This window comes from Bos javanicus, chromosome 10 (genome assembly GCF_032452875.1).
Source record: "Bos javanicus breed banteng chromosome 10, ARS-OSU_banteng_1.0, whole genome shotgun sequence".
Taxonomy (NCBI): domain Eukaryota; kingdom Metazoa; phylum Chordata; class Mammalia; order Artiodactyla; family Bovidae; genus Bos; species Bos javanicus.
The window spans coordinates 67,123,571-67,149,165 of NC_083877.1; the positions used below are offsets into that span (position 1 = coordinate 67,123,571).

General features: G+C 42.7%; 1 protein-coding gene across 1 annotated transcript; it reads left to right on the forward strand.

Annotated features, from left to right (window-relative positions):
- The first annotated feature begins 7,744 nt into the window (after positions 1-7,744).
- On the forward strand, positions 7,745-25,595 carry LGALS3 (galectin 3). Its single transcript, XM_061428961.1, has 6 exons — positions 7,745-7,801; positions 14,696-14,717; positions 16,196-16,564; positions 20,212-20,300; positions 23,678-23,843; positions 25,293-25,595. Exons 2-6 carry the CDS (start codon positions 14,700-14,702, stop codon positions 25,446-25,448), a joined length of 798 nt encoding a protein of 265 aa, XP_061284945.1. The 5' UTR covers positions 7,745-7,801; positions 14,696-14,699; the 3' UTR covers positions 25,449-25,595.

Here is a 25,595-nt window from a genome sequence, read left to right on the forward strand (position 1 = left end):
TATTGCATGTGTACAAATTATAAATTCCTAGACACACCTGGATCATAGCAAAGCCCTTCTGTTAGCTTAAGGGGCATGAATCTGATACCAAAGAGTGTTGCATGGGGATGTGCAATTAAGGAAGTGAAGCCAAAAAGATTTCTTAGCACATGATTAGCATAAGCAAGCCCACTAAGTAGCAAGGGTATGAGCTTTATCTATCCCGGAAGATCACTGGAAAGAAAGACAAGAGGGTGACTCATCCCTTGTCTCCATAACAACCAGTTGGCCATCCCTTTTTCTTATTACCAGAGGCTAGCCCTTTAAGCAATGCCACTCCTGGCCCTGTGGCCTCATGACTCAAAGTCTTAAGATTTACAGCATTTTCTGAAGAGGCGAAGGTCATTCCTATGGGTAACTCCTTTTGAATACTCATAGATGAGTCATTTACCATGAATTATTCTGTTGCGTAAATTGGTTGCCAGGTACCCTCTTCAGAGAAGGGGTCTATTTTCATAAACAATCCCCAGCATACAGTGACTTCTATGTGTAAACCTAAGCGGCCAGCAATGCAAGAACAGTACCAACCACTAGTTCAGTTCAGTTCAGTCACTCAGTCGTGTCCGACTCTTCGCAACCCCACGAATCGCAGCACACCAGGCCTCCCTGTCCATCACCAACTCCCAGAGTTCACTCAGACTCACGTCCATCAAGTCAGTGATGCCATCCAGCCATCTCATCCTCTGTCGTCCCCTTCTCCTCCTGCCCCCAATCCCTCCCAGCATCAGAGTCTTTTCCAATGAGTCAACTCTTCACATGAGGTGGCCAAAGTACTGGAGTTTCAGCTTTAACATCATTCCAAAGAAAGCCCAGGGCTGATCTCCTTCAGAATGGACTGGTTGGATCTCCTTGCAGTCCAAGGGACTCTCAAGAGTCTTCTTCAACACCACAGTTCAAAAGCATCAATTCTTCAGTGCTCAGCTTTCTTCACAGTCCAACTCTCACATCCATACATGACCACTGGAAAAACCATAGCCTTGACTAGATGGACCTTTGTTGGCAAAGTAATGTCTCTGCTTTTCAATATGCTATCTAGGTTGGTCATAACTTTCCTTCCAAGGAGTAAGCGTCTTTTAATTTCATGGCTGCGGTCACCATCTGCAGTGATTTTGGAGCCCAAAAAAATAAAGTCTGACACTGTTTCCACTGTTTCCCCATCTATTTCCCATGAAGTGATGGGACCAGATGCCATGATCTTAGTTTTCTGAATGTGGAGCTTTAAGCCAACTTTTTCACTCTCTTCTTTCACCTTCATCAAGAGGCTTTTGAGTTCCTCTTCACTTTCTGCCATAAAGGTGGTGTCATCTGCATATCTGAGGTTATTGATCTTTCTCCCGCCAATCTTGATTCCAGCTTGTGCTTCTTCCAGTCCAGCGTTTCTCATGATGTACTCTGCACAGAAGTTACATAAGCAGGATGACAATATACAGCCTTGACGAACTCCTTTTCCTATTTGGAACCAGTCTGTTGTTCCATGTCCAGTTCTAACTGTTGCTTCCTGACCTGCATATAGGTTTCTCAAAAGGCAAATCAGGTGGTCTGGTATTCCCATCTCTTTCAGAATTTTCCACAGTTTATTGTCCACACAGTCAAAGGCTTTGGCATAGTCAATAAAGCAGAAATAGATGTTTTTCTGGGACTCCCTTGCTTTTTCCATGATCCAGCGGATGTTGGCAATTTGATCTCTGGTTCCTCTGCCTTTTCTAAAACCAGCTTAAACATCTGGAAGTTCATGGTTCACATTTTGCTGAAGCCTGGCTTGGAGAATTTTGAGCATTACTTCACTAGCGTGTGAGATGAGTGCAATTGTGCGGTAGTTTGAGCATTCTTTGGCATTGCCTTTCTTTGGGATTGGAATGAAAACTGACCTTTTCCAGTCCTGTGGCCACTGCTGAGTTTTCCAAATTTGCTGGTATATTGAGTGCAGCACTTTCACAGCATCATCTTTCAGGATTTGAAATAGCTCAACTGGAATTCCATCACCTCCACTAGCTTTGTTCGTAGTGATGCTTTCTAAGGCCCACTGGACTTCACATTCCCGGATGTCTGGCTCTAGGTCAGTGATCACACCATCGTGATTATCTGGGTCGTGAAGATCTTTTTTGTACAGTTCTTCTGTGTATTCCTGCCACCTCTTCTTAATATCTTCTGCTTCTGTTAGGTCCATACCATTTCTGTCCTTTATTGAGCCCATCTTTGCATGAGATGTTCCCTTGGTATCTCTAATTTTCTTGAAGAGATCTCTAGTCTTTCCCATTCTGTTGTTTTCCTCTATTTCTTTGCATTGATCGCTGAGGAAGGCTTTCTTATCTCTTCTTGCTATTCTTTGGAACTCTGCATTCAGATGCTTATATCTTTCCTTTTCTCCTTTACTTTTCGTTTCTCTTCCTTTCACAGCTATTTGTAAGGTCTTCCCAGCCATTTTGCTTTTTTGCATTTCTTTTCCATGGGGATGGTCTTGATCCCTGTCTCCTGTACAATGTCACGAACCTCAGTCCATAGTTTATCAGGCACTCTATCTATCAGATCTAGTCCCTTAAATCTATTTCTCACTTACACTATATAATCATAAGGGATTTGATTTAGGTCATACCTGAATGGTCTAGTGGTTTTCCCTACTTTCTTCAATTTAAGTCTGAATTTGGCAATAAGGAGCTCATGATCTGAGCCATAGTCAGCTCCTGGTCTTGTTTTTGCTGACTGTATAGAGCTTCTCCATCTTTGGCTGCAAAGAATATAATCAAACTGATTTTGGTGTTGACCATCTGGTGATGTCCATGTGTAGAGTCTTCTCTTGTGTTGTTGGAAGAAGGTGTTTGTTATGACCAGTGCATTTTCTTGGCAAAACTCTATTAGTCTTTGCCCTGCTTCATTCCGTATTCCAAGGCCAAATTTGCCTGTTACTCCAGGTGTTTCTTGACTTCCTACTTTTGCATTCCAGTCCCCTATAATGAAAAGGACATCTTTTTTGGGTGTTAGTTCTAAAAGGTATTGTAGGTCTTCAAAGAACCATTCACTTTCAGCTTCTTCAGCGTTACTGGTTGGGGCATAGACTTGGATTATTGTGATATTGAATGGTTTGCCTTGGAAACGAACAGAGATCCTTCTGTTGTTTTTGAGACTGCATCCAAGTACTGCATTTCGAACTCTTTTGTTGACCATGATGGCTACTCCATTTCTTCTTAGGGATTCCTGCCCGCAGGAGTAGATATACATAATTTAACTTTCCTGTAAAAATGTACTAAAGAGTTGGCTGATAACTTCTTCATCACTGAGTTGTGGAGTTGTTTTGAGAATAGGTTTATTTATCTGAAATAAGTGGTCAGCTTTTAGTTCCCCGGAGAAAAGACATTTTAACATTTTTTTGTTTTTCATTTTTTGTATTTTACAAACATAGCAAACCTATTAGGAAGCATATACAACGTATTGAGTGCTTCATTCTTAAATTTTTAATCATTTTAAGAGGCATTAAATAGTTAACTACAAGTGAAAAGCATTGAAAGTAATCAAATCAAACAGCCTCAGGATTTTTCTCCAGGGCCCACACTGTGAATTTATTTACTTAGCAAATACTGAGTGCCTATTATATCCCTCTTGGATTCATCATTCATACAGCAAAGAACTGTGCAGTCAGGGAAGGAAGTAAAAGAAAGTCAGAGGGAACCAACAATAAACAGAAATAAACAGGGACTTCTCTGGTGGTCCAGTGGCTAAGACTCCATGCTGCCAATTCAGGGGGCCCAGGTTTGATCCCTGGTCAGGGAACTAGATCCCACATGCCACAGCTAAGAGTTCGCATGCCTCAACTAAAGACACAATGCAGCCAAATAAATAAATATAAAAAACAAAAAATACAAAAGCACATAATAAGTGCTTGATGAATAGTAGCTGTTAATATTGGGCTGGCCAAAAAGTCCATTTGAATGATTTTGGCCAATTCAACATTATCTGAAACTTTGGTTATACATACATATAAAATGAGATATATCTGTATATAATAAATATATATACATATATATGAAACAATTATCACAATAGTTTCCATATCTATCACTCACAGTTACTTTTGTGTGTATGTGATGAGAATACTTAAGATCTACTGTCTTAGCAACTTCCAAGTATTGTTAACTTTTTTTTTTTTTTAAGTCGCTCAGTCATGTCCGACTCTTTGGAACTCCATGGACTATACAGTTTGGAATTGTCCAGGCCAGAATACTAGAGGGGGTAGCTTTTCCTTTCTCCAGGGGATCTTCCCAACCCAGGGATTGAACCCAGGTCTCCCACATTGCAGGCAGATTCTTTACCAGCTGAGCCACAAGGGAAGCCCTTGTTAACTGTAGTATTGTTAACTATAATCACCATACTATACATTAGATCCCAGAATTTATTCATCTTGTAACTAACTGGAAGTTTATGCTCTTTGACCAACGTCTCCCCACTTCTCTCATCTCCTAACCTCTGGCAACGAAATTATGTTTCTACATTTCTGTTTCTATGAGCTTGACTTTTAGACTCCATATATAAGTGAGATTATTTTGGTATTTGTTTTTTTCTGATTTACTTCACTGAGCATAATGCCCTTAGGTTTCATCCATGCTGTCACAAATGGCAGGATTTCCTTCCTGCCATTTTAATGACTGAATAATATTTCATTGTGTATGTTAACCACAAATTGGCACTTTCCATGGGCACTTGCCATCTATTGCTACAAGAATTAAATCATATGCTGCTGTTAGCTGCTGACCTCCAACACCCCGCTGAAGGAGTTCAGGGTGGAGAGCTGGAGGGAGGCGCTTTGTGCTCCTGGAAACTGGCAGGACAGGTCTTCAGATAGTTATTCTCAGGAGCTGATTTTATGAGTCCAATTCATGTATCGCCTCATATCTAGAAAAGCACTAAAATCCTTCATGGTGATGACTGTTTCTCATGACTAGCAGAAGCTTCATGAGACCAACAGAAACTTTCTAAAAAAATAAATGCGCTTGACTGCATGTACTCCCCCTTTTACCAAAATCACATATGCTGTCCTTCCACTCATCTCCTTGGAAGAGTTTCTCAGAGCTATCCGAGGTGCTGTCTCCTGGGCTGCAGCCCCCACATTGCCCCAAATAAAACTTAACTTGCAACTCTCACGTTGTGCATTTTTTTTAAGTCAACATGTGTGTGTGTGTGTGAATGTGTACAGATACAGACATAGTATATAGCTGTAGATGGGCTTCCCGAGCGGCACTAGTGGTAAAGAACCTGCCCACCAATGCAGGAGATATAAGACACTCGGGTTCGATCCCTGGATCAGGAAGATCCCCTGGAGGAGGACATGGCAATCCACTCTAGAATTCTTGCCTGGAGAATCCCATGGATAGAGGATCCTAGCAGGCTATGCTCCATAGGGTCACAAAGAGTCAGGAATGACTGAAGTGACTAAGCAGAGCACAGCACAAGGCCATAGATACAAAGCTCTCATTTTCTTTATCTCGTTCATCCATCAGTGGACACTTGGGTTGTTTCCAGGTCTTGGCTATTACACATAATTCTGCAATGAGCATGGCGGAGCAGATATCTCTTCAAGATAGTGATCTCATTTCCTTTGGATATGTACCCAGAAGTACATACCATATGGGTCATATGGTAGTTCTGGTTTTAAGTTTTTGAGGAACTTCAAAACCATTTCCACAATGGATGCACCAATTTACATTCCTACCAATGGTACACAAAGGTTCTCTTTTCTCTACATTCTCTCCAACACTTATCTCTTGTCTTTGGACAGTAGCCATTGTAACAGGCATAAGGTGATATTTCATTGTGTTTTTGATTTGCATTTCCCTGACAATTAGTGACACTGAGCACCTTTTCATGACACTGAGCACCTGTTGGCCATTTGTATATCTTCTTTGGAAACATTTGGTTCCTCTGCCCATTTTTTTTTTTTTTGCAATTGAGTTGTATGAATGAGTTCCTTATATATTTTGGATATTAGACTCTTATTTGGATATATGATTTGCAAATATTTTTTCCAATTCTGTAGGCTGCCTTTTTATTTTGTTGATGGTTTCCTTTGCTGTGCAGAAGCTGTTTGGTCTGATGTAGGTCCCACTTATTTACTTTAAGCTTTTAATGCTTGTGCTTTTGGTGTCATATCCAAATGATTACTGCTAAAATCAGTGTCAAGGAGCTCTTTCTCTGTTTTCTTCTAGGAGCTTTATAGTTTCAGGTCATACATTTAGGTCTTTAATCCATTTTGAGTTCATTTTTAAAATTGAAGTATTGTTGATTTACAATATTTCAGGCATACAGCAAAGTGATTCAGTCACACATTATTTTTCAGATTCTTTTCCATTATAGGTATTACAAGATACTCAATATAGTTCCCTGTGCTACACAGTAGGTCCTTGTTATTTGTCTATTATTTATATCTTATTTGTCTAGGAGTATGTATCTGTTAATCCCAAATTACTAATTTGTTCTTTCCTCTCACTATCATGTTGATAATCATAAATTTGTTTTCTATGTCTGTGTGTTAACTTTTGTGAGTGGCTATTTGAATTAAAAAACATATGTATCTAAGACATCCTTAGTCATTTCACTCAGCTATTACCCAGTGAAATGCAACCGACAAACACCACTTCTCTTGGAAACATCACTACTTGTAACAATCTTTCTTAGAGACATGTTGTACTGTGCTTAGTTGCTGAGTCAGGTCAGACTCTTTGTGATCACACGGACTGCAGCCCAGGCGCCTATGTCCATGGGGATTCTCCAGGCAAGAATACTGGAGTGGGTTGCCATGCCCTCCTTCAGGGGATCTTCCCAACCCAGAGATCAAACCTAGGTCTCCCGCATTGCAGGCGGATTCTTTATTTTACTTTATTTTATTCTTACTTTATTCTGAGCCACCAGGGAAGCCCAAGAATACTGGAGTGGGTAACCTATCCCTTCACGAGTCTTCCCCACCCAGGAATCAAACCGGGGCCTCGTGCACTGCAGGTGGATTCTTTACCAGCTGAGCTACCAGCCAAGCCCTTCTTAAGGTCATAGCTTTATTTTTTTCCTACCTTTCTCAAAGGTACATTTGTATTTAACTCTCCCCTCCATCAGGACTCTTTCCAATCTTTGAGAAAACAGACTTCCTAGGAAGTGATTCACTATTTTAATCATTCATTTACTAAACAAATTTAACCAGTTTACTGAGGACCTACCAAACACAGTGCAGATGTTGAGGAGGCAGTGGGAAGCAAACAGCAAAACAATCTAGGGCTCCTGGTCTGAGAGGTGTGCACCCACATCACAGTTCAGAAGGGGAATAAAACAAGATACGGAGCTTCTCACCCAGCATCTCAGAAAACGTGACAGGACCCTCCCCGTCACTAAAAGCTTCGCAGACTCTCCCTGTCTTGGTCTGAGGCCTTAGCAGGTGAATCTAAGGAGAGGGCGGTGAACCCCACCTCTGGCGGCTGCGGAGGGGACCGACTGGACGTTGAAGGGATGGAGGCCGCGGGTCCCACCCACCGCTGTCCTGAGTCAGGCGTCTCCTCTGCGTCCTGGATCCGCGGCGCCTGGGCGCCCGGGTATCCAGCGGGGCCAGGACTCGCCCAGCCTAGTTCGCACGGAGAGGCCGGGGGCGGCCGGGGTGGCGGCCCCGCCCCGGGAGAGGCGTGCCGGGCCGGGCGTATTTGAGGCGCAGAGCCGGCCGCCGCCCCGGCAGGACCACACCGCCTCTGCCCGAGCCTCCCCCGCGACGCGCGAGCCAGTGCAGAGGCGTCGGGTAAGTGGCGGGGGCGCCGGGACAGGAGTGCACACCCGCCTGCTGCAAGGCCAGGGCGCCCGGGCGCTGCTCGGTGCGCGGCCCCCTTTGCCGGGCTGGGCGGGAGCCGGAGATCGGGGCTTGGCTTCCTCGGGGAACCGCGCGTTCTGGGCCCAGGTTCCTTGGCTTCGAGCCCTCAAAAGAGGAGTCTGAGACTCGAGGAAAGTTAGCAACGACTTAAAAAAACTCACCTTAATTTCTTCGCGACGGACGGGTGTGTCACCCTCTGTGGCGACTGGGAGGCTCAGCCCGGGCTTCGCGCCCCGCGCCCCAGGTGGCCCGTGGTGAGTGGTGGGCGCGCGCGCATCCTCCCAGCTGCCTGCTTCAGCTGGGCGGGAGGAACCAGGTGCCCCTGCCTCCGTCCACGGTGGAGACTGCCCCGGCACTCTGTGGGCGGTTCCTCGCCTCTTAGCTTGGCTGTGGGATGGGGATGTGTTCTGCTACAGGTCAACAGTCCGGGGCTGCAGCCGCTCTCTGCACGCTGACCTCGCAGAAAATGGTGCTGCCCCAAGGCTGAGTGGGCATGTGCCTGGCTTGGCAAAGACCGCACACCCTCAGTTTTTGCAAATCCCAGTCCAGATTTGAGCATTAACGATCTCAGACCTGTGCTGGGGACGTGTGGGGTGTGGCAGAATTGAATGTTGGTCCGAGTGTGCAGAGCCCTAGTTGAGGTGGGGAGGGGTTGCTTTTAAAACATGTTTGAGAATATATTCTAAATTGTGAGTTGCTCATATCAAAGCACAAACATGCCTGCGCTTTGAAGAGTAGGAGCTCTGGGACACTGGGGTTGAGGTTTTGCCTTAGGCTTCATGCCCTGCCCTTAGCGATCCTGATTTCAGATACCTGGAATATTTGTAAAGTGACTCCTGGGAGTTGGGTTGCTGGACAATGAGGACGGTTTGACTTCAGTGACCCTGTCTGTTTCTAGGATTCTGGAAAAGGAATGGAAGAGAGGCTCATTTTGTTCTGCAGAAAACGGTGGCAATAAGAATTGACCACTTGGCACAGAGCATGAGAAAAAATTTTCACCAACTTCCAAAATTCTGATTCACTTGCCCCAAGTTTACAAAGTTGATCTTTCATGCTAGGAAATTGTGTTTCCATAAAAGTTCAGTAATAAAATTCATTGTCCCACAAGAATGTCCTTTTTAGACATTGTCTTTGAATCCCTAGAGTCGTGTCATCCATCCCTTTGATGACTGTGCCTCACCCTTAATCTATGGGAAATTGGAGCTGCCTAAATTAATCATGTGGGGGGCTTTTGCTTAAAATCAGCATTCTCTCCATATTCTGGGGAGAAGTTTGATGATGGGTCTTGAATGTTTTGAGCTTAGAAATATTAGGTGGATGCCTCACCAAGTTACATAAGAAGCAGAAGAGGAGGAGCACTGTTTGATAGATTGACCCCAGCTCATTTTTTAAAATGTAGTAGGCTAGTCTCGCTCTGTTGACAGGTCTTTAGTCAATGATATTTTGCTATGCTACAAATACACAGAAGAGCTTTATAAAAAGACTTTTTACTTATTGCTGCTGCTGCTAAGTCGCTTCAGTCATGTCCGACTCTGTGCAACCCCATAGACCGCAGCCCACCAGGCTCCCCCGTCCCTGGGATTCTCCAGGCAAGAACACTGGAGTGGGGTGCCATTGCCTTCTCCATTACTTATTGCTAGTGAGTTCAAAAGGCCGTTATTGGTCTCACCTATGACTTAGATACTGTTTGCCTAGAACTCTCTTCAGTCAGACTCTAAATGTTATCCCTAGTAGAGATCTATGTTCATATAATAAAATTTGAGGTGCTTATGTTACCTAAAATACCAGTTGGCTTGTAAACTTCTTGTACCTGAGACTCATGGTAACTGATCAAAAACTTAGCCTCTCTTTCCTGTTACTTTGGGACAGAGGCTTCTGCTGAGGACAGCTAGTTAACATTTTGTGTCTGGTGCCTGAATGAATTCTTCTCATTAAATTCTGAGTGGTAAGCCTGCCAGGGCAGTAATTCCAGTTTGCCGCTGACTAAGTATCATGTGTTCTCTCTTGACTGATATTCAGCTTTTCCATATGGGGAAAAAAAAAAAAAATCAGTAACTGAGAGGTACAAAGTAACTTTAACTTCCTTATGGCTGAGGAACTGTGATGAAAAAGAAATCCTAGGAAAGGACCAGTTTCCTTTATCCTAACTAGCATCTCTGAATTTGGCTTTGCAAATAAGCATTTTTGAAGCCTTGTTCCATGTTTCAGTAAGACCAGAAAGTAGCCCGCCTCTCCTGTGTTCTTTGGAGAGGAGTGTGGGCAGTGCTTGGGGTTCTGAGGAAATAGTTTATGATTTACTTCCTTTACAGCTTTTATAAAAGTTGGGGCCCTTTGTGGGCAGAAATTTCAGAAGTCCTCCTGGGAATCCAGGCAACTGAATTAATTGCTACATGGGTCTAGAATAACATAGTACAGTGGGTAGCAACTCTTTATTAAAGGGCAAAGCTGCAATTAACAGCAGATTAAAAGTGGTCTGCATTCTGACTCATGTTTAAATTCCTTGTTCCAAAGTGATACTGAACTAATTCCTGTAGGTCTTTCCAAATGTGACGATTCAGATAGTATTGTTTAAATGTTTTTGCCTTTGATGTGGTGTTTCTTATCTGACTTCAAAATTCTCTGATTCTGGGAATGCCAGAGTTCACATACCTATAGTATCTGTACAGTGGGAAGTTTTTTTTTCCCCCTTTTCTTTTTAACATTTGATTGTCTCTTTATATAGGCTACTCGTCTAAAAAGAAAGAAATTTTCTAGGCAAGTAGGAAGATGTTTATCCAAATAGATTTTTTAAAATTGTTTCTTGGTTCTCCTTTTACGTTCTAAGGTTGCTAACCTTGATTTAAAAAGAACATTGGTTAGAAACCTTTCCATCAGAGCACTGATGGTTGGGAGTTGATATAATCAAAACAATGCATACCCAACTTTTAGGAAAGCAAGCTTTATCAGTTTAAATGTGGTTATAATTAGCAAAGTGACTGTGCAGAATGGCATCCTTATATTCAGTATCACTGCACGCTGCATGAGTCACCCAGCTAGTTTCTGACAAAAACGTGATCTCTTTTTTTGTTTACAATTTCAGCATGTTTATGCAGTTCCAAATGAGTAAGCCAGAGAATTAATTTCTAAATGAAGTAACTAATACTTCCAAAGGACTATACTTTAAAATGTCAAAGTGCGAGGTTTGCTACTAGTATAAAATCAGTCAGACTTAGGAGTCAGGGCGTTTGGACTCAGGTCCCTGCCTGCCAATGACAGAATGACTCCGGGCCACCATGTTAACTCTCTGAGACTCAGTTTCCTCACCTCTGAAGTAAGGATGTTAACTTTTCCCTGTCAATCTCATAAGATTATTATCAGAATCAAAATAAGAAAGGTGTGTGAAAGTGCTTTATAAACTGAAAACATCACACAGATACGGGGTGTCATTGTTCTAATGGGCTTCTCATGTGTCAGAGCACAATCCAAACCGTCCCCCTTGGTGTTACCTGAAACACAGCGGAAACAGAGTGGGGTCTGCTTGGCTTCTCCAGTTGTTTTGGTCTAGTTGGAAAATGGGGCTTCCCAGGTGGCTCAGATGGTAAAGGATCTGCCTGCAATACAGGAGACCCAGGTTCAATCCCTGGGTCAAAAAACCCGCTGGAGAGGGAGACTGCAACCCACTCCACTCCAGTCCAAAATAAACTGAATATGTTTGAACAGAGACTTGGAAAAGAATAAATGTTACATTTTGGGCTAGCTGTCTTCGCATGAGTTTCTGGTTGTGATCAGCCTTTAAACATATCTAAGTTTAACTGGATTTATATTAACAAGATGGGCTTCCCTGGTGGCTCAGCCTGTAATGTGGGAGACCTGTGTTTGATCCCTGGGTTGGGAAGATCCCCTGGAGGAGCGAGTGGCAACCCACTCCAGTATTCTTGCCTGGAGAATCCCCATGGACAGAAGAGCCTGGTGGGCTACAGTCCATGGGGTCGCAAAGAGTAGGACATGACTGAGCAACTAAGCACACATATTAATGACACTTTATGAGGCCAGAGGTACAGCTTTAACTAGTTTTAACAACTGAAACTGCCTTTCTGTTTTTTATTGACCTGAATGGGTACTTTTATCTGAGGATACATATCCTCATTAGCTCAGGCCAGTGGTTCTCAAACCAGACACAATTTTGCCATCCTCTTGCTTCCCGAGGGTTATTTCGAAACATCTTGAGACATTCTAGGTTATCACAGTGCAGGCGTGGAGGGAGGGGGTTTGCCGCTGTCGTCTTGTGTGTTGAAGCCGGGGATGCACATGATGCATAGAAGAGCCCGTCCCTGCGAAGTATCCCACCTGAAATGTCAGTGATGCTGAGGTCAGGGATAAGCTCCAGCACAATGGGGATATTTAAAAGAAGTCAAAACACTTAAAAAGTTATTGCTAAGTCATTGCTATGTTGCTCAGGAATGGAAGAGTTTGTGTAATCAAAAGAACTAAACTTTCTGCCTACTATGAAGTCCAAAATTGTTTCTTTCTGGCGTCCAAAGCTCTTGACTTAAGAAATATCCTTTCAAAGGACTTCACTGGCAGTCCAGTGGTTAAGACTCTGTGCTTCTACTGCAGGGGGTATGGGTTCCATCCCTGGTTGGGGAACTAAGATCCCACATGCCTCACGGCATAGCCAAAAAAAAAAAAAAAGTCCTTTCTTTCCCTTTTCTGTAAGAACTCTTTACACTCTTTTAAAAATCTTTATTGAATTTGTTACAATATTATTTTATGTTTTGGTTTTTTGGCCACCAGGCATGTGGGATCTTAGTTCCCCAACCAGGGATCAGACCTGCTCCCCTTGTATTGGAAGCGGAAGCCTTAACCACGGGATGGCCATGGAAGTCCCTGTAACAACTCTTAAGTTCCCCCTGTGGTAGCAGCACACTTCTCTAGGCAGTGGCAGTCTTTTGGGGAAGGAAGTATAGAGGAGAACCAACTTTTGCGTTAAAGAGTCGAATATTATATACTAAACGCAGTGAAACAAGCCCTGGGAAAGTCACTGTGACTTCCCAATTAGATCACTTGCAGTTTCCAAGTTGGAAGATGGGCACAGTGATAACCTGAGTGTATCCAAATATGTTTGAGAATGTCCAGATTTAAAAAGAGATGTGCAAAAATAAAAAATTAATAGGTAATATTGAACTGTATTATAAGTAACAGCAGAGTAAGATAAAATATCTGGTGTATAAGTGAAGCATACATTAAGTTCTAGGAGGACTTTTTGTCTGCTTTTGTTTTACCAAAAAGTCTAGTATTTTGTATTTTTAGGACCTATCAAGTAGCCACCATTTAAGGGATCATTTCTTAGAATAATTGAATAACTTCAACAAGTAGGCACCTTACGGCTTCCCAGGTGGTGCTGGTGGTGAAGAACCCACCAGCCAGTGCAGGAGATGTAAGAGATGTGGGTTTGATCCCTGGGTCAGGAAGATCCCCTGCAGGAGGGCATGGCAACCCACTCGTTTTCTTGCCTAGAGAATCCTAAGGACAGAGGAGCCTGGTGGGCTATGGTCCATAGGGTAGCAAAGAGTCTGACATGACTGAAGTGACTCAGCACACACATGTAGACAACTTAAGGAAAAAGATTCTGATTATTGAAGATCCAGGTAACTTTGACCATAGCACAGGTGATTCTGGGTGGAGAAAATAACCCAGGCCTGAGGAGTCCCAAGCTGCCCTCCTCTCCTCATCGCCAGAGCACCAGCTCCGGGAGCAAGTGTAGAATATCTTGTTTGTTGGGAACTGGCACTGAGGGAGGAGCCAGAGAAGCAGGAATGATGGACTCATGGCCACCCACTGTGGCAGCTTTGGGCAAGGCCAGCCCTCTTTGGTAGCATCCTACCCCAAAATATTTTCCTCCAAATTGTCTGACATTTTTTTTTTAAACCTTCGTTTGTTATACTGCCACATATTTTCATGTGGAATAACAAACACCTTTAAAAAAAAAAACAGTACATCTTGTGCTCGCCTTTCTTTGCTATTGCTTCATATCCCCAGTCTCACCTTTCTTTCAACGTTTCGCTCAACACTGTCCCTGTTAGAAGTCTTCTTTCCAGTTGTGACTTCCTGTAGCACATATTCTGGCTCACAGCACCCATTACTTGTGACCCTTTCTGGCCTCTGGACCCTTTGATGATACATCTTAGCCAATTCCATCTTCAAACCCAGACCTGAGCCCGCCTATGGCCTGGCGCAGAACAGGCACACATTTGTGCAAATGAAGAAATAAGTGGGCAGTAGCAGCTATGTCTTGGGCACTGGGGTGGGTAAGGCAGAGACTGTCTTTCAAACACTAGGAGGAAGAACCAATGGCCTCCTTCTAAAACCCAGAAGAGGGTGTGGGGCTATTAGTGGGAACCTGAGGAGAGGTGGGCAAGATTCATTTGATGAACACTTTTTATGTGGTGGTGGAAAAAAAAAGCACAGGAAGGTAGGTGAAGGAGAACCAAAGACAAACCAGGACTGTTTACATTTGTTACCTAGGAAACGGCAGAGTACTGTACTTCCTGCTCTGCCACTTGCACTGTATAGCCTGTTACTTCCAGGATTCAGCCACAAAATAGTGTGATTAGAGTTCAGCTATGAGTTAAATAGGGCCTGGTGATTCAGGTGGAGACATTCACCCTTTGAGACATTTTTGTGGTTCCCCACCATTGATTTTGGCATATTTGGAGAATGGACTTGTTTGTGTTTAGAGAATGCCTGTACTTGACCTGTGCAATGAGCTGTTTGTGATGTTCATACAGAAACCAGTGAAATCTTTTAAGATCAAATGATAACCCCTGTTTTTTTTTCTCCTTTCAGGAAAATGGCAGACGGTTTTTCGGTAAGTGTTTTATGTCTGTTTTCCTACCTTAATATATATACATTCATGCAGGATGAGGGTTTTTTTGTTTGTTTTTTAACCACTCAAGTTTCCTGTTTAACTCTCCCACCACGTGGCTTCCTCTGGCCTCATCTATCCAATGAGGGCTTGTTAGGTGGAGTCTTGTTTTTGCAGCAACAGGTTTGGGAAGAAAGCCAGGCAGAGAGAGGCCTCACTAACAGTAACCCTTTTACCAAAGGCCTAGGACAGAAGCTGATGGATTCTGCCAGTGGGAGCTGAGAAGCCAGCTGAGCAAAGGGCAGTGTGGTTCATTCTAAGCAACCAGACTTTTTTTAATCCTAAAGTGCCCTCAACTCCTTCTCCCTTCCCAAATGCTGGAGTAAGAAGCAGCCAAAACAAATTCCTATTAGTATGCTTATGTATTCCCAAATTTCCTAATGGACTGACACGTCACCTAGAGCCACGAGCTCTGCTCAGGTTTGTTTTCTAAATCCAGTTTGCTTTCCATCATCACAGAGCCCTCTGTTTCTCTCTCCCTCCCCCAGGCCACATGGGCTCCCTTCACAGCCTCACTGTGTTGCCCCAACACCAGATCTAGGGTTGTGTTCCCAATGCATCAAAGACAATCCTGGCAGATCATATTCGGTCAACGTAGAAGTCTTTACTGGACCTCTTCCATGTACCACCTGGCAGTGTGCTAAATACTGTATAAAACAGGCAGGGAGAAAGCAGTTTCTTCCTGGAGAGAAAGGACACAGTCCAACACTGGCACGGTCTCGCAGTCTGTAAAGAGCCGTCCCAAACGCTGCCTCACTTGTTTGTCACAACCATCATATGAAATAGATCATTATCCCCATTTTACAAGCAAATACACTAAGTCCGAAACAGGTGACATGATGGCTCTGAAATTCTGGAGCTCTTGATGGATAACACTGGATTTCTTGATGGATGGCACTGAATTTTAAACCAAACCTTCTGACTCCACATCGCAGGCTTCTCCCTGTGTACAAGGCAGCCTCTCTGGTACTAGCCTGGATGCCACCAAGTGGTAACTTACCTGGCGAACCCAAAGTGCAGTAGACATCCTGCAAAGCGAAGGCCAGCGCAACCAGGACCAGCTCGGTGGCAGGTTTTGCAGCCCAAGAGTATACTGAGTTTTGTGATTTTTTTTTTTTTCATGTCAGTTAGAAAGTATGTGCTTTTACATAGAGAATGGCTAGCTCCTGACTTTTGCAAATTACAAAAAGGCAACCCTCAATGATCTGAGATGATGGGAGGCAAGAGTAAAGTGATAAAGCATGTGTAATACCATAGTCAAATTTTAGTCTTAGGAACTCAAAACTAAAAGGTAGGAAAAACTTTATTGATATGAATTTCATATCTTCACCACATCCCTCTCGTTCTTAGATCACATATTCCTGAAAATTCTGTTGTGATTGTTTTTCATCCTATAATTTTTTTAATGTCTCTTTTTCCAGCTTAGTGATGCCTTATCTGGGTCTGGAAAACCAAACCCCCAAGGTTGGCCTGGTTCATGGGGAAACCAGCCTGCTGGGGCAGGAGGCTACCCAGGAGCGGCCTATCCTGGGGCCTACCCTGGACAGGCCCCTCCTGGCCCCTACCCTGGACAAGGACCTCCTGGGGCCTACCCTGGACAGGGACCTCCTGGGGCCTACCCTGGACAGGGACCTCCTGGGGCCTACCCTGGCCCAACAGCACCTGCTTATCCTGGGCCAACTGCACCGAGTGCCTACCCTGGACCCGGGGCCTACCCACCTCCGGCACAGCCAAGTGCTCCTGGAGCCTACCCTGCTGCCGGTCCCTACGGCATCCCTTCCGGACCACTGGTAAGATGGAGTGAATCATTTAGTAAACTTCAACGTGATCAGGACCACGTTAATAAAGAACACGGCTGGGACTTCCCTAGCAGTCCAGTGGCTAAGACTCCGTGCTCCCAGTGCAGGGGGCCTGGGTTCGACCCCTGATCAGGGAACTGGATCCCACATGCCACAACTAAGACCCAGCACAGCCAAATAAATAAATATTAAAAAAAAAAAGAAAGAAGGAAAATGGTAATTGTCTGGAGCGGTAGTGTCATCAGGCTTCAGGAGACCTGAAGCTTGAAACTGACTGCTTAGAGCCATTTTGCAAGGACCAGGCACAGTGTATGTTGGTCCAATAGAAAAATTCGTTTCCGGTGTTTAGTGTATGTACTGTTAGTTTAAAGAGAAGCCAATGTGTGTTTTGAAGGCATCTGTAAAGCAGCTTTAATATAAATCAAGATCATAGTAATGGCTGTTATTACTGATAAACACTGAATATATAACATGTGTCAGCTGTGTGCTTCGACATGGATGCTCTCATTCAACTCCATAAGCACCCTGTAAGATACTGTTATTATTGCCACTTTGCAAATAAGGAAATAGGGCAGGGTTATACAACCTTCCCATGGTCAGAGAGGGGAAATTTGGGGCAACCACAGTAATCTGGTTTTTAAAAACCTTCTAAAGATAATTTTGTGATCTAAGGATTGAATTTTCATTTATATTAAAATTCATTTTAATAAATGAATTCTAACCATAAAACCCAACTCTGGGGGCTCCAGACACATCTTGAAGCAGTCTAGCTATGAGAAAAGAGTTCAATAGCAGTGTGAGATCAGCCCCTTTCAAGAGTGTGATGGCACAGGGAGTATTTGCTCTGCTTATTGGTCAGCTTAGAGGAGAGCAGAGAGACAGCATTAGGCGCATGAGAGGTGATGTGCAGGACCTGGACCACATACAGGTAGTCAGTTGAGACAGGAATATGGAAATTCTGGAAGGAAGAGGCAGTGGGAAAGAGATTAAAGAGCAGGAACCCCAGAATCTAGTGGTTAAGTCTTGTTTTTGTTCAGTCGCTAAGTCGAGTCTGATTCTCGGTGACCCCATGGACTGCAGCACACCAGGCTTCCCTGTCCTTCCCTATCTCTTGGGGTTTTCTCAAACTCATGTTCATTGAGTTGTTGATGCCATCCAACCATCTCATCCCTTGTCACCCCCTTCTCCTCCTGCCGTCAATCTTTCCCAGCATCAGGGTCTTTTCTAATGAGTAAGCTCTTCACATCAGGTGGCCAAAGTACTGGAATGTCAGCTTCAGCATCAGTCCTTCCAATGAATATTCAGGGTTGATTTTCTTTAGGATTGACTGGTTTGGTCTCCTTGCTGTCCAAGGGACTCTCAAGAGTCTTCTCCAGCACCAAAAATTAAAAAGCATCAATTCTTTGGTGCTCAGCTTTCTTTATGGTCCAACTCTTACATTTGTATATGACTACTGTAAAAACCACAGCTTTGACTATACAGACCTTTGGAATCAAAGTGATGTCTCTGCTTTTTAATACACTGTCTAGGTTTGTCATAGCTTTTCTTCCAAAGAGCAAGGGTCTTCTGATTTTGTGACTGCAGTCACTATCTGCAGTGATTTTGGAGTCCAAGAAAATAAAATCTGCGTTTCCCACTTTTTCCTCATCTATTTGCCATGAAGTGATGGGACCAGATGCCATGATTTAGTTTTTTTGATTGTTGAGTTTTAGCCAGCTTTTTCACTCTCCTCTCTCATCCTTATCAAGAGGCTCTTTAGTTCCTCTTCACTCTCTGCCATTAGAGTGGTATCATCTATATATCTGAGGTTGTTGATATTTCGCCTAACAATCTTCATTCAGTCCAGCATTTCACATGATGTACTCTGTACAGAAGTTAAATAAGCAGGGTCACAATATGCAGCGTTGACATACTCCTCTTGCAATTTTGAACCAGTTCTTTTGCAATTTTGAACCAGTTCATTGTGTTGCTTCTTGACCTAAATGCAGATTGCTCAGAAGGCAGGTAAGGTAGCCTGGTATTCCCATCTCTTTAAGGATTTTCATTTGTTGTGATCCACAGTCAAAGGCTTTCACGTAGTCAAATGAAGCAGAAGTGGACATTTTTCTGGAATCCTCTTGCATTTTCTATGATTCAGAGATGTTGGCAATTTGACTTCTTGTTCCTCTTTTCTAAATTCAGCTTATACATCTGGAAGTTCTTAGTTCACATACTGTTGAAGTCTAGCTTGAAGGATTTTGAGCATTTCCTTGCTAGCATGTGAAAAGAGTACAATTGTATGGTAGTTTGAACATTCTTTGGCATTACCTTTCTTTGGAATTGGGATGAAAATGTTCCTTTTCCAGTCCTGTGGTCATTGCTTACTTTTCCAAATTTTCTGACATATTGAGTACAGCACTTTAACAGTGGTGAAAAATCCACCTGCCAATTCAGGAGGCACGGGTTCGATCCCTGGGTGAGGAAGGTCCTCTGGAGAAGGAAATGGTAATCTACTCCAGTCTTCTTGCCTAGGAAATCCCATGGAGAGAGGAGCGTGACAGGTTACAGTCCATGGGGTCGTCAAAGAGTCAGACATGACTCCGTGACTAAACACCACAACAAAGAGTCAAGAAACGACTCTGGCTTTTCAAGGCTGGACAAGGAGAATGCCAGCCAAGGGTCAGCCCAAACCAGGAACTCAGGAAGGGGATCAGATCGGGGAGAGGCAGGGGAGACCACTGCAGTTCACACTGGTTGGATTTGTGGCACCAATAGCAAAGCCAGATGGGAAGAAGCACAAGACTAAAACAGATCAGATCAGAGCTAGAGAGAAAAAGACTTGGGCAATGGTTGAACCCAGGGGGAAACAATCTTAAAGGAAAAACAGAAGAAGCCAAGATAGAGCAGTGGAAATATTTATAACGCCTTGAACATAGACGGTCAGTAAATATTTGTCGAATGACCTGGGGAAGGTATTAACTGGAAAGTTCCCATTCGACAAACATTGAGTACCTGCCACCTTCAAAGCACCACACGGGGCGTGTGTGAATTAAACATCAGAGCACCTCAGAGGCCGGGAAGGTGCCACGGTATTTGCCTGCAGGGAGCAGAGCTCCAGGATGAACATGTCATATGACAAGGATCTTAAGGGTGGCACAGAAATGATTGCAAGGTCTAGCTTAAGCCTTTCCAAAACACAGGCTCCATGGATGAGTTATAGATTAGGATGGTCCTTATCATGAGCGATACAGTCTCCAGAAGGGAACATATTGTCTTTGGCACTAATTAACTGATGGCCTTTTTCTTGATTGTTGTAGTTGTGTAGGGAGCCATTGCTCTTCAGGCCCTGGACAAGGTGGCCTGAGAGTCTGAAAAGATGGCTTAAAGTAGGGTTACATGTTATTCACATACATTAATAGTGGTTGAACTCTAGCAATGTCTTTTTCTTTCTTCCCTCAAGAAAACATGACTCTCTTTTTGGAGGGGGGTGGAGATTGGGTAGCTGCATGGCATGTGGGATCTTAGTTCACTGACTGGGGTGAACTAGGCTGAACTCACACCCCCTGCAGCAAAAGCACAGCATCTTAACCACTGGGCTGCCAGGAAAGTCCCCCGGAACATGACTCTTTATTGATATATACGCATTTTTTAATTCTCAGAATGTGCCTTATGACCTGCCTTTTCCTGGAGGAATCAGGCCTCGCATGCTGATAACAATCCTGGGTACAGTAAAGCCCAACGCGAACAGGTAAAGAGCAAAATTAGCAAGTCTAACATATTGATTGATTTTGGAATAAAGGGTGATCTGTATTCAATCTCACCAAGAGGACAAATCCCTTGCTAAGTCTTGGGTCAAAAAGAAAAAGATGCCTAGTTGATCTGAGAGCTTAAATATTATACCTCCTGTCCTCATATTGGTACAATCTCCCTGTAGCTGTGACGGTCATGATACACTCTCAGATTTGTGAGCTTGGTTGCCTTTTCCGTGTTCATACTATTGGCCTGGTCTACCGGTGATAAGTGACAAGGTGGGGAACCCCAGTGATCTGAATAGACACTATTTACTTAAAAGGTTTGAAAAAACTTTACAAGTTAAAGTTTTAACTTGACAAAGTAATTGGTCAAAATAAATCAGTCTTCACCATTGGTACTGCTTTGGTTGAGGTGAACTAGAAGGGGCTAAGATTTTGAGTTCACTTCAGAAAATCCATGCTGATTTACAGCTGCCTTGGGACACCAGACTCTGGTTATCACCACTGGTTATATTTACATATATCCTGAAGGTGTTCAGTATGTCTGTCCTTGAGGTTGGTGGTACCATTAAAGCTCCTACAGCCATTAATTAATCTGTTTCTGGGTCTTATAGACGATACACAAAAGGTAGAAATTCAAGCTGTGTACACTGCTGCTGCTGCTGCGTCACTTTAGTCGTGTCCGACTCTGTGTGACCCCAGAGACGGCAGCCCACCAGGCTCCTCTGTCCCTGGGATTCTCCAGGCAAGAACACTGGAGTGGGTTGCCATTTCCTTCTCCAAGCTGTGTACACAGGTTTATTTAATTCTGTAAACAGCCTCTGTGAGTACCTGTCACTCTGATCCTGGTGAATCAGCGGGAGCAACCTCCTCTGTTACCAGGAGGTGGACAGGTTCTGATCAGATCATTTTACATTCAGCCAACCAGTTCACTCCACCTCCAGCCAGCCTCCTCTTGTTCTACGTGGTAGTCACTATCTTAAGCTAGCTCTTCCTTCCACACAGCCTAGACAGCTTCTCTCAGCACAGTACTTCCCTACACAGTAAAACTGGTCTCACAGCAAGTTACAAAACATATACTCAATATATCTTCTGCCTGTATCCTCATCCACCTTGCCTCCCAAAATAACACAGGACCCAGAGCCCTGATCCTGTGCAGGCAGCATTCATGATTAGGTTATATCGGCTCTCCTGAGGCAGCTGCTGTTAAGCAGAATCACAATGGCATCTTTGCTTTACTTAGGACTATCACACTAGAAAGGTTGGGCTTCCCAGGTGGCTCAGTGGTAAAGAATCTGCCTGCCACACAGGAGACACGGATTCTAATCCTGAGTCAGGAAGATCTCCTGGAGGAGGAAATGGCTACCTACTCCAGTATTCTTGCCTGGGAAATCCCATGGACAGAGGAGCCTGGCAGGCTACAGTCCATGGGGTCGCAAAGAGTCTGATATGACTTATGAACTAAACCACCACCACCACCACTAGAAAGGTTAGAGACTGTGGTAGGTTAAAACCAATTTTGGTTGAAATGATTACAGCGGTAGTAAACTGAGGAATGTATTGCTTTGAGCTGCAAAATCTATGTGAGGAATCGCATGAAAGAAGAAAAATCCTTGAAGTGGTAGAGATGACAATTACCTTTTCACTGCTGAGAAAGTACAAGCATTGCATATTAAGTCAAATACAAGTTCTATTGCCATTTGACTATAGGTTCTTTTTCTGTGAATTTAATCATTGATGGTTGTATGTATCTGTTACTGGGTGAATGAAAACACCCAAAGGATCATTGTTAATAGGTCTAGAATGCAGACCTTGCTTTAAAACAAGAGCTGCTTTTTTAACAGAACCAGCTGCTTCTGATATTAGTGCTCTGGGGAGCACACTTTTGAGAAACCGTGTGCAAAGGGTAGTGCTTTAACAGCCAGAGAACTTGTGTTTGTATTAACATCCAAGGAGAGAGATCAGGATAGAAAGTTTATGCAGCACTTCCATTAATTCCACTTCACATCACAGAATATTTAACACATTTATTATTATGACTTTACAACTCAGCAACAGGATACTGAACATTAACTATGTTATATCATTCTTGCTGTTTTAGGACCAGGTTTCCCAGTTAACTATGAGGAAGCCAGGGATTTGATAGCACTTTATGTGACTGGTTTACTTTTAACAGGGATTGAAAGTAACCTGTCAGGGCAGGAAAGAGGTAGCCGTATTTCCATAATGTCAGGTATAAAGTGCCCTCAAAGTGGCCCCAAACCTCTGCAAGGAAACCTTGATCATGTTTATATGTAGAGATAGTAAAAAGGGAAATACAGGTAAATAGGATATAACCAAAGACAAGGCTAAAAACTTAGCACATATTGTCTTGTTTACCGTGGGATACTGTGGTAGTATGTCGAATATAGTACTGCCCCTTATCTGAGGTTTTGCTTTCCACAGTCTCAGTTACCCAAGGTCAATCACAGTCTGAAAATATTAAATGGAAAATTCCAGAAACAAACAACTCATAAGTTTTAAGTTGCCAACATTGTACACAGCATGGTGAAATCTCATGCTGTCCAGCCCCATCCTGCCCAGGCTGTGAAACCATCCCTTTCTGCTGCATATCTGGTCTATTAGTTATCAGATCCACTGTCATGGTACCCCAGTGCTGTGTCCACATGGCCCTTATTTTACATAATAACGGCCCCGAAAGCAAGGGCAGTGATGCTGGCAATTCACATATGCCAAAGAGAAGCTGTAAAGGGCTCTCTTGAAGTGAAAAGGGGTCAGTACTCAATAAGGAAAGAAAACAATTATACACTGAGGTTGCTAAGATCTACAGTAAGTACAAATCCTTTGCCCATGAAATTGTGAGAAAGGAAAAAGAAACTCATGCTTTTTTTTTTGGTCATATCTCAAACTGTAGAAATTATGACCCCAGTGCATAAATGTTTAATTCAGATGGGAAAGGTATTAAATGTATACAATATTTTGAGAGAGAGAGACCATGACTTTTGCAATATATTGCTATAGTTTTTCTATTTTATTAGTTGTTAATCTCTTACTGTACCTAGTTTATAAATTAAACTTTATAGGAAAAAGTATGTGTGTACAGTTGGACAGATAATTTGGTTCAATACTATTCGTGGTTTCAGCCATCCACTGTGGGTCTTGGAACACACATCCCACACATGAGGTAGAATTACTGGACTTGGCCCAGTGTACTTTCCAGTTTGAACCCATTCTATGGTTTATTTGCTTTCTGTTTAGAAAATTTTCCTGTACTTTATAAATGACTTGCTCTTTAGAAAAGTATATGTTCTTCACTTGATACAAATGTACAACTCGAATCATTTTACTAACTCTGACTTTTGACTTAAAACAGACTTGCTTTAGATTTCAAGAGAGGGAATGATGTCGCCTTCCACTTTAACCCACGCTTCAATGAGGACAACAGGAGAGTCATTGTTTGCAATTCAAAGCTGAATAATAACTGGGGAAAGGAAGAAAGACAAATGGTTTTCCCATTTGAAAGTGGTAAACCTTTCAAAGTAAGTTATTGCTATTATATGTTGATAATGTATATTTCTCATGGGGAATCAAGCTTAAACCACAACACACTGGAAATTAATTTTCATCAGTTGTCCTGGGACACCTAACTAGTACATCTGCTCCCCATCCCAGGGGAATGGTCTCAGAAATAGTGGCACATTCCTCAACTCCATTTAGGCACCTCACCATTGTCCCTGTTACCAGCCCTCTGAGTTTAGTCAACCCTAAACTGATTTTCTGGAAATGAGAAACATAGCATCTTTAATTTAAAAGGCAGAAAATCTCTCTTTTTTTGGCTGTAATGTGAGGCCTGTGGGGCAAATCTGCTCCCCCTGCAGTGGAAGCAAGGAGTCTTAACTACTTGCCAGGGAAGTCCCCTAAAAAGTCTTTATGATATAGTTGGGCTGAGATTTCATTCCTTAAAACTGCATGGTTAGCATGGCAATCAAAACTAAATTTTTTAAACTCTAAAATTAATTCATGCTTGTTTATGAAAAGAAAAATTTAGATTTTTTTTTTTTTTACTAAAAAGTCCTCCATCCTTTACCCTTCTCCCATCCTCACAAAAGTTACAACTTGAGTTATCTTTCCAGTGTTTTCTTATGACAAGCAACACATTTTTTATTTTTAAGCATGGCTTCAACAAATATTAGGTCCACAACGTTGGGTTAGGGTTGACTATACAGTGGGCAATAAAACAGCTAGACCATCAGCTCCTCAGGGACAGGGACTAACAGGGTCTATATTCTACATTTGGTGGACATCTTTCCTTCTCAGAACATTGTCACCTAATAATACTTCATTGTTTAGATATGCAGTAATTCAACCAGTACCCTACTGATGAAAATTTGGAGTATGGAAATATTACAAACAGACAAAACCTGGAAAGCTTTATTTATTTTACTAAAATACTGTGATAACTATCCTAATACATCTTTGCTTCCTAGAAGAGTAATTTTATTCAAAATATATATATGTTTAAAATTAAGATGAAGATACTGCCAAAGTGCTGCTTCCAAAATGATGTTAGAATTAATGCATCCTCTAACTACTGGTAGATTATGTTTCTCTTACTCTTGCCAAAACTGGTTATTATCCATCTTCATAACATTCACTTCTCTAAACAGAGAATTCCTACTTTAGCATTTATTTTTAATTTTTCTTTCAGTGTTTGAGACCATACAAAAGCTTTAAGTTTTTATGTAGAGGAATGATTAATCTTTTCCTCTGTGGCTTCAATTATATATCCTTTTAACAATTTATCATTTTGTTCCATTTAAATCTTTGAATAATTTGGAATTTATTTTTTTCTGGAAAGTTAGCATTTCTGACTTTGATTAGTTCTACAAGTGATCAGAAAGATGAAATTTTAGACACCCTGAGGTTAGGCCAGACTGGTTTTAAAAGGAATGGGCATTTCTAACAGTTTTGTGTATGTGCCATTTCAGATACAAGTGCTGGTTGAACCTGACCATTTCAAGGTTGCAGTCAATGATGCTCACTTGTTGCAGTACAATCATCGGGTGAAAAATTTCGGGGAAATCAGCACGCTGGGAATTTCTGGTGACATAACTCTGACCAGTGCTTCGCACACTATGATATAATCTTAAATGGGCATTTACTTTTTTAAAGAAATGAATTTGAACGTAAACCTTACACATTTAAAAGGTTCATGTTGAGTGAAAAATTTTACCTTTATTGATCAATGTCCTTCTTGTAAATCACTGATTTAATAAATATTCTAAGAGTTA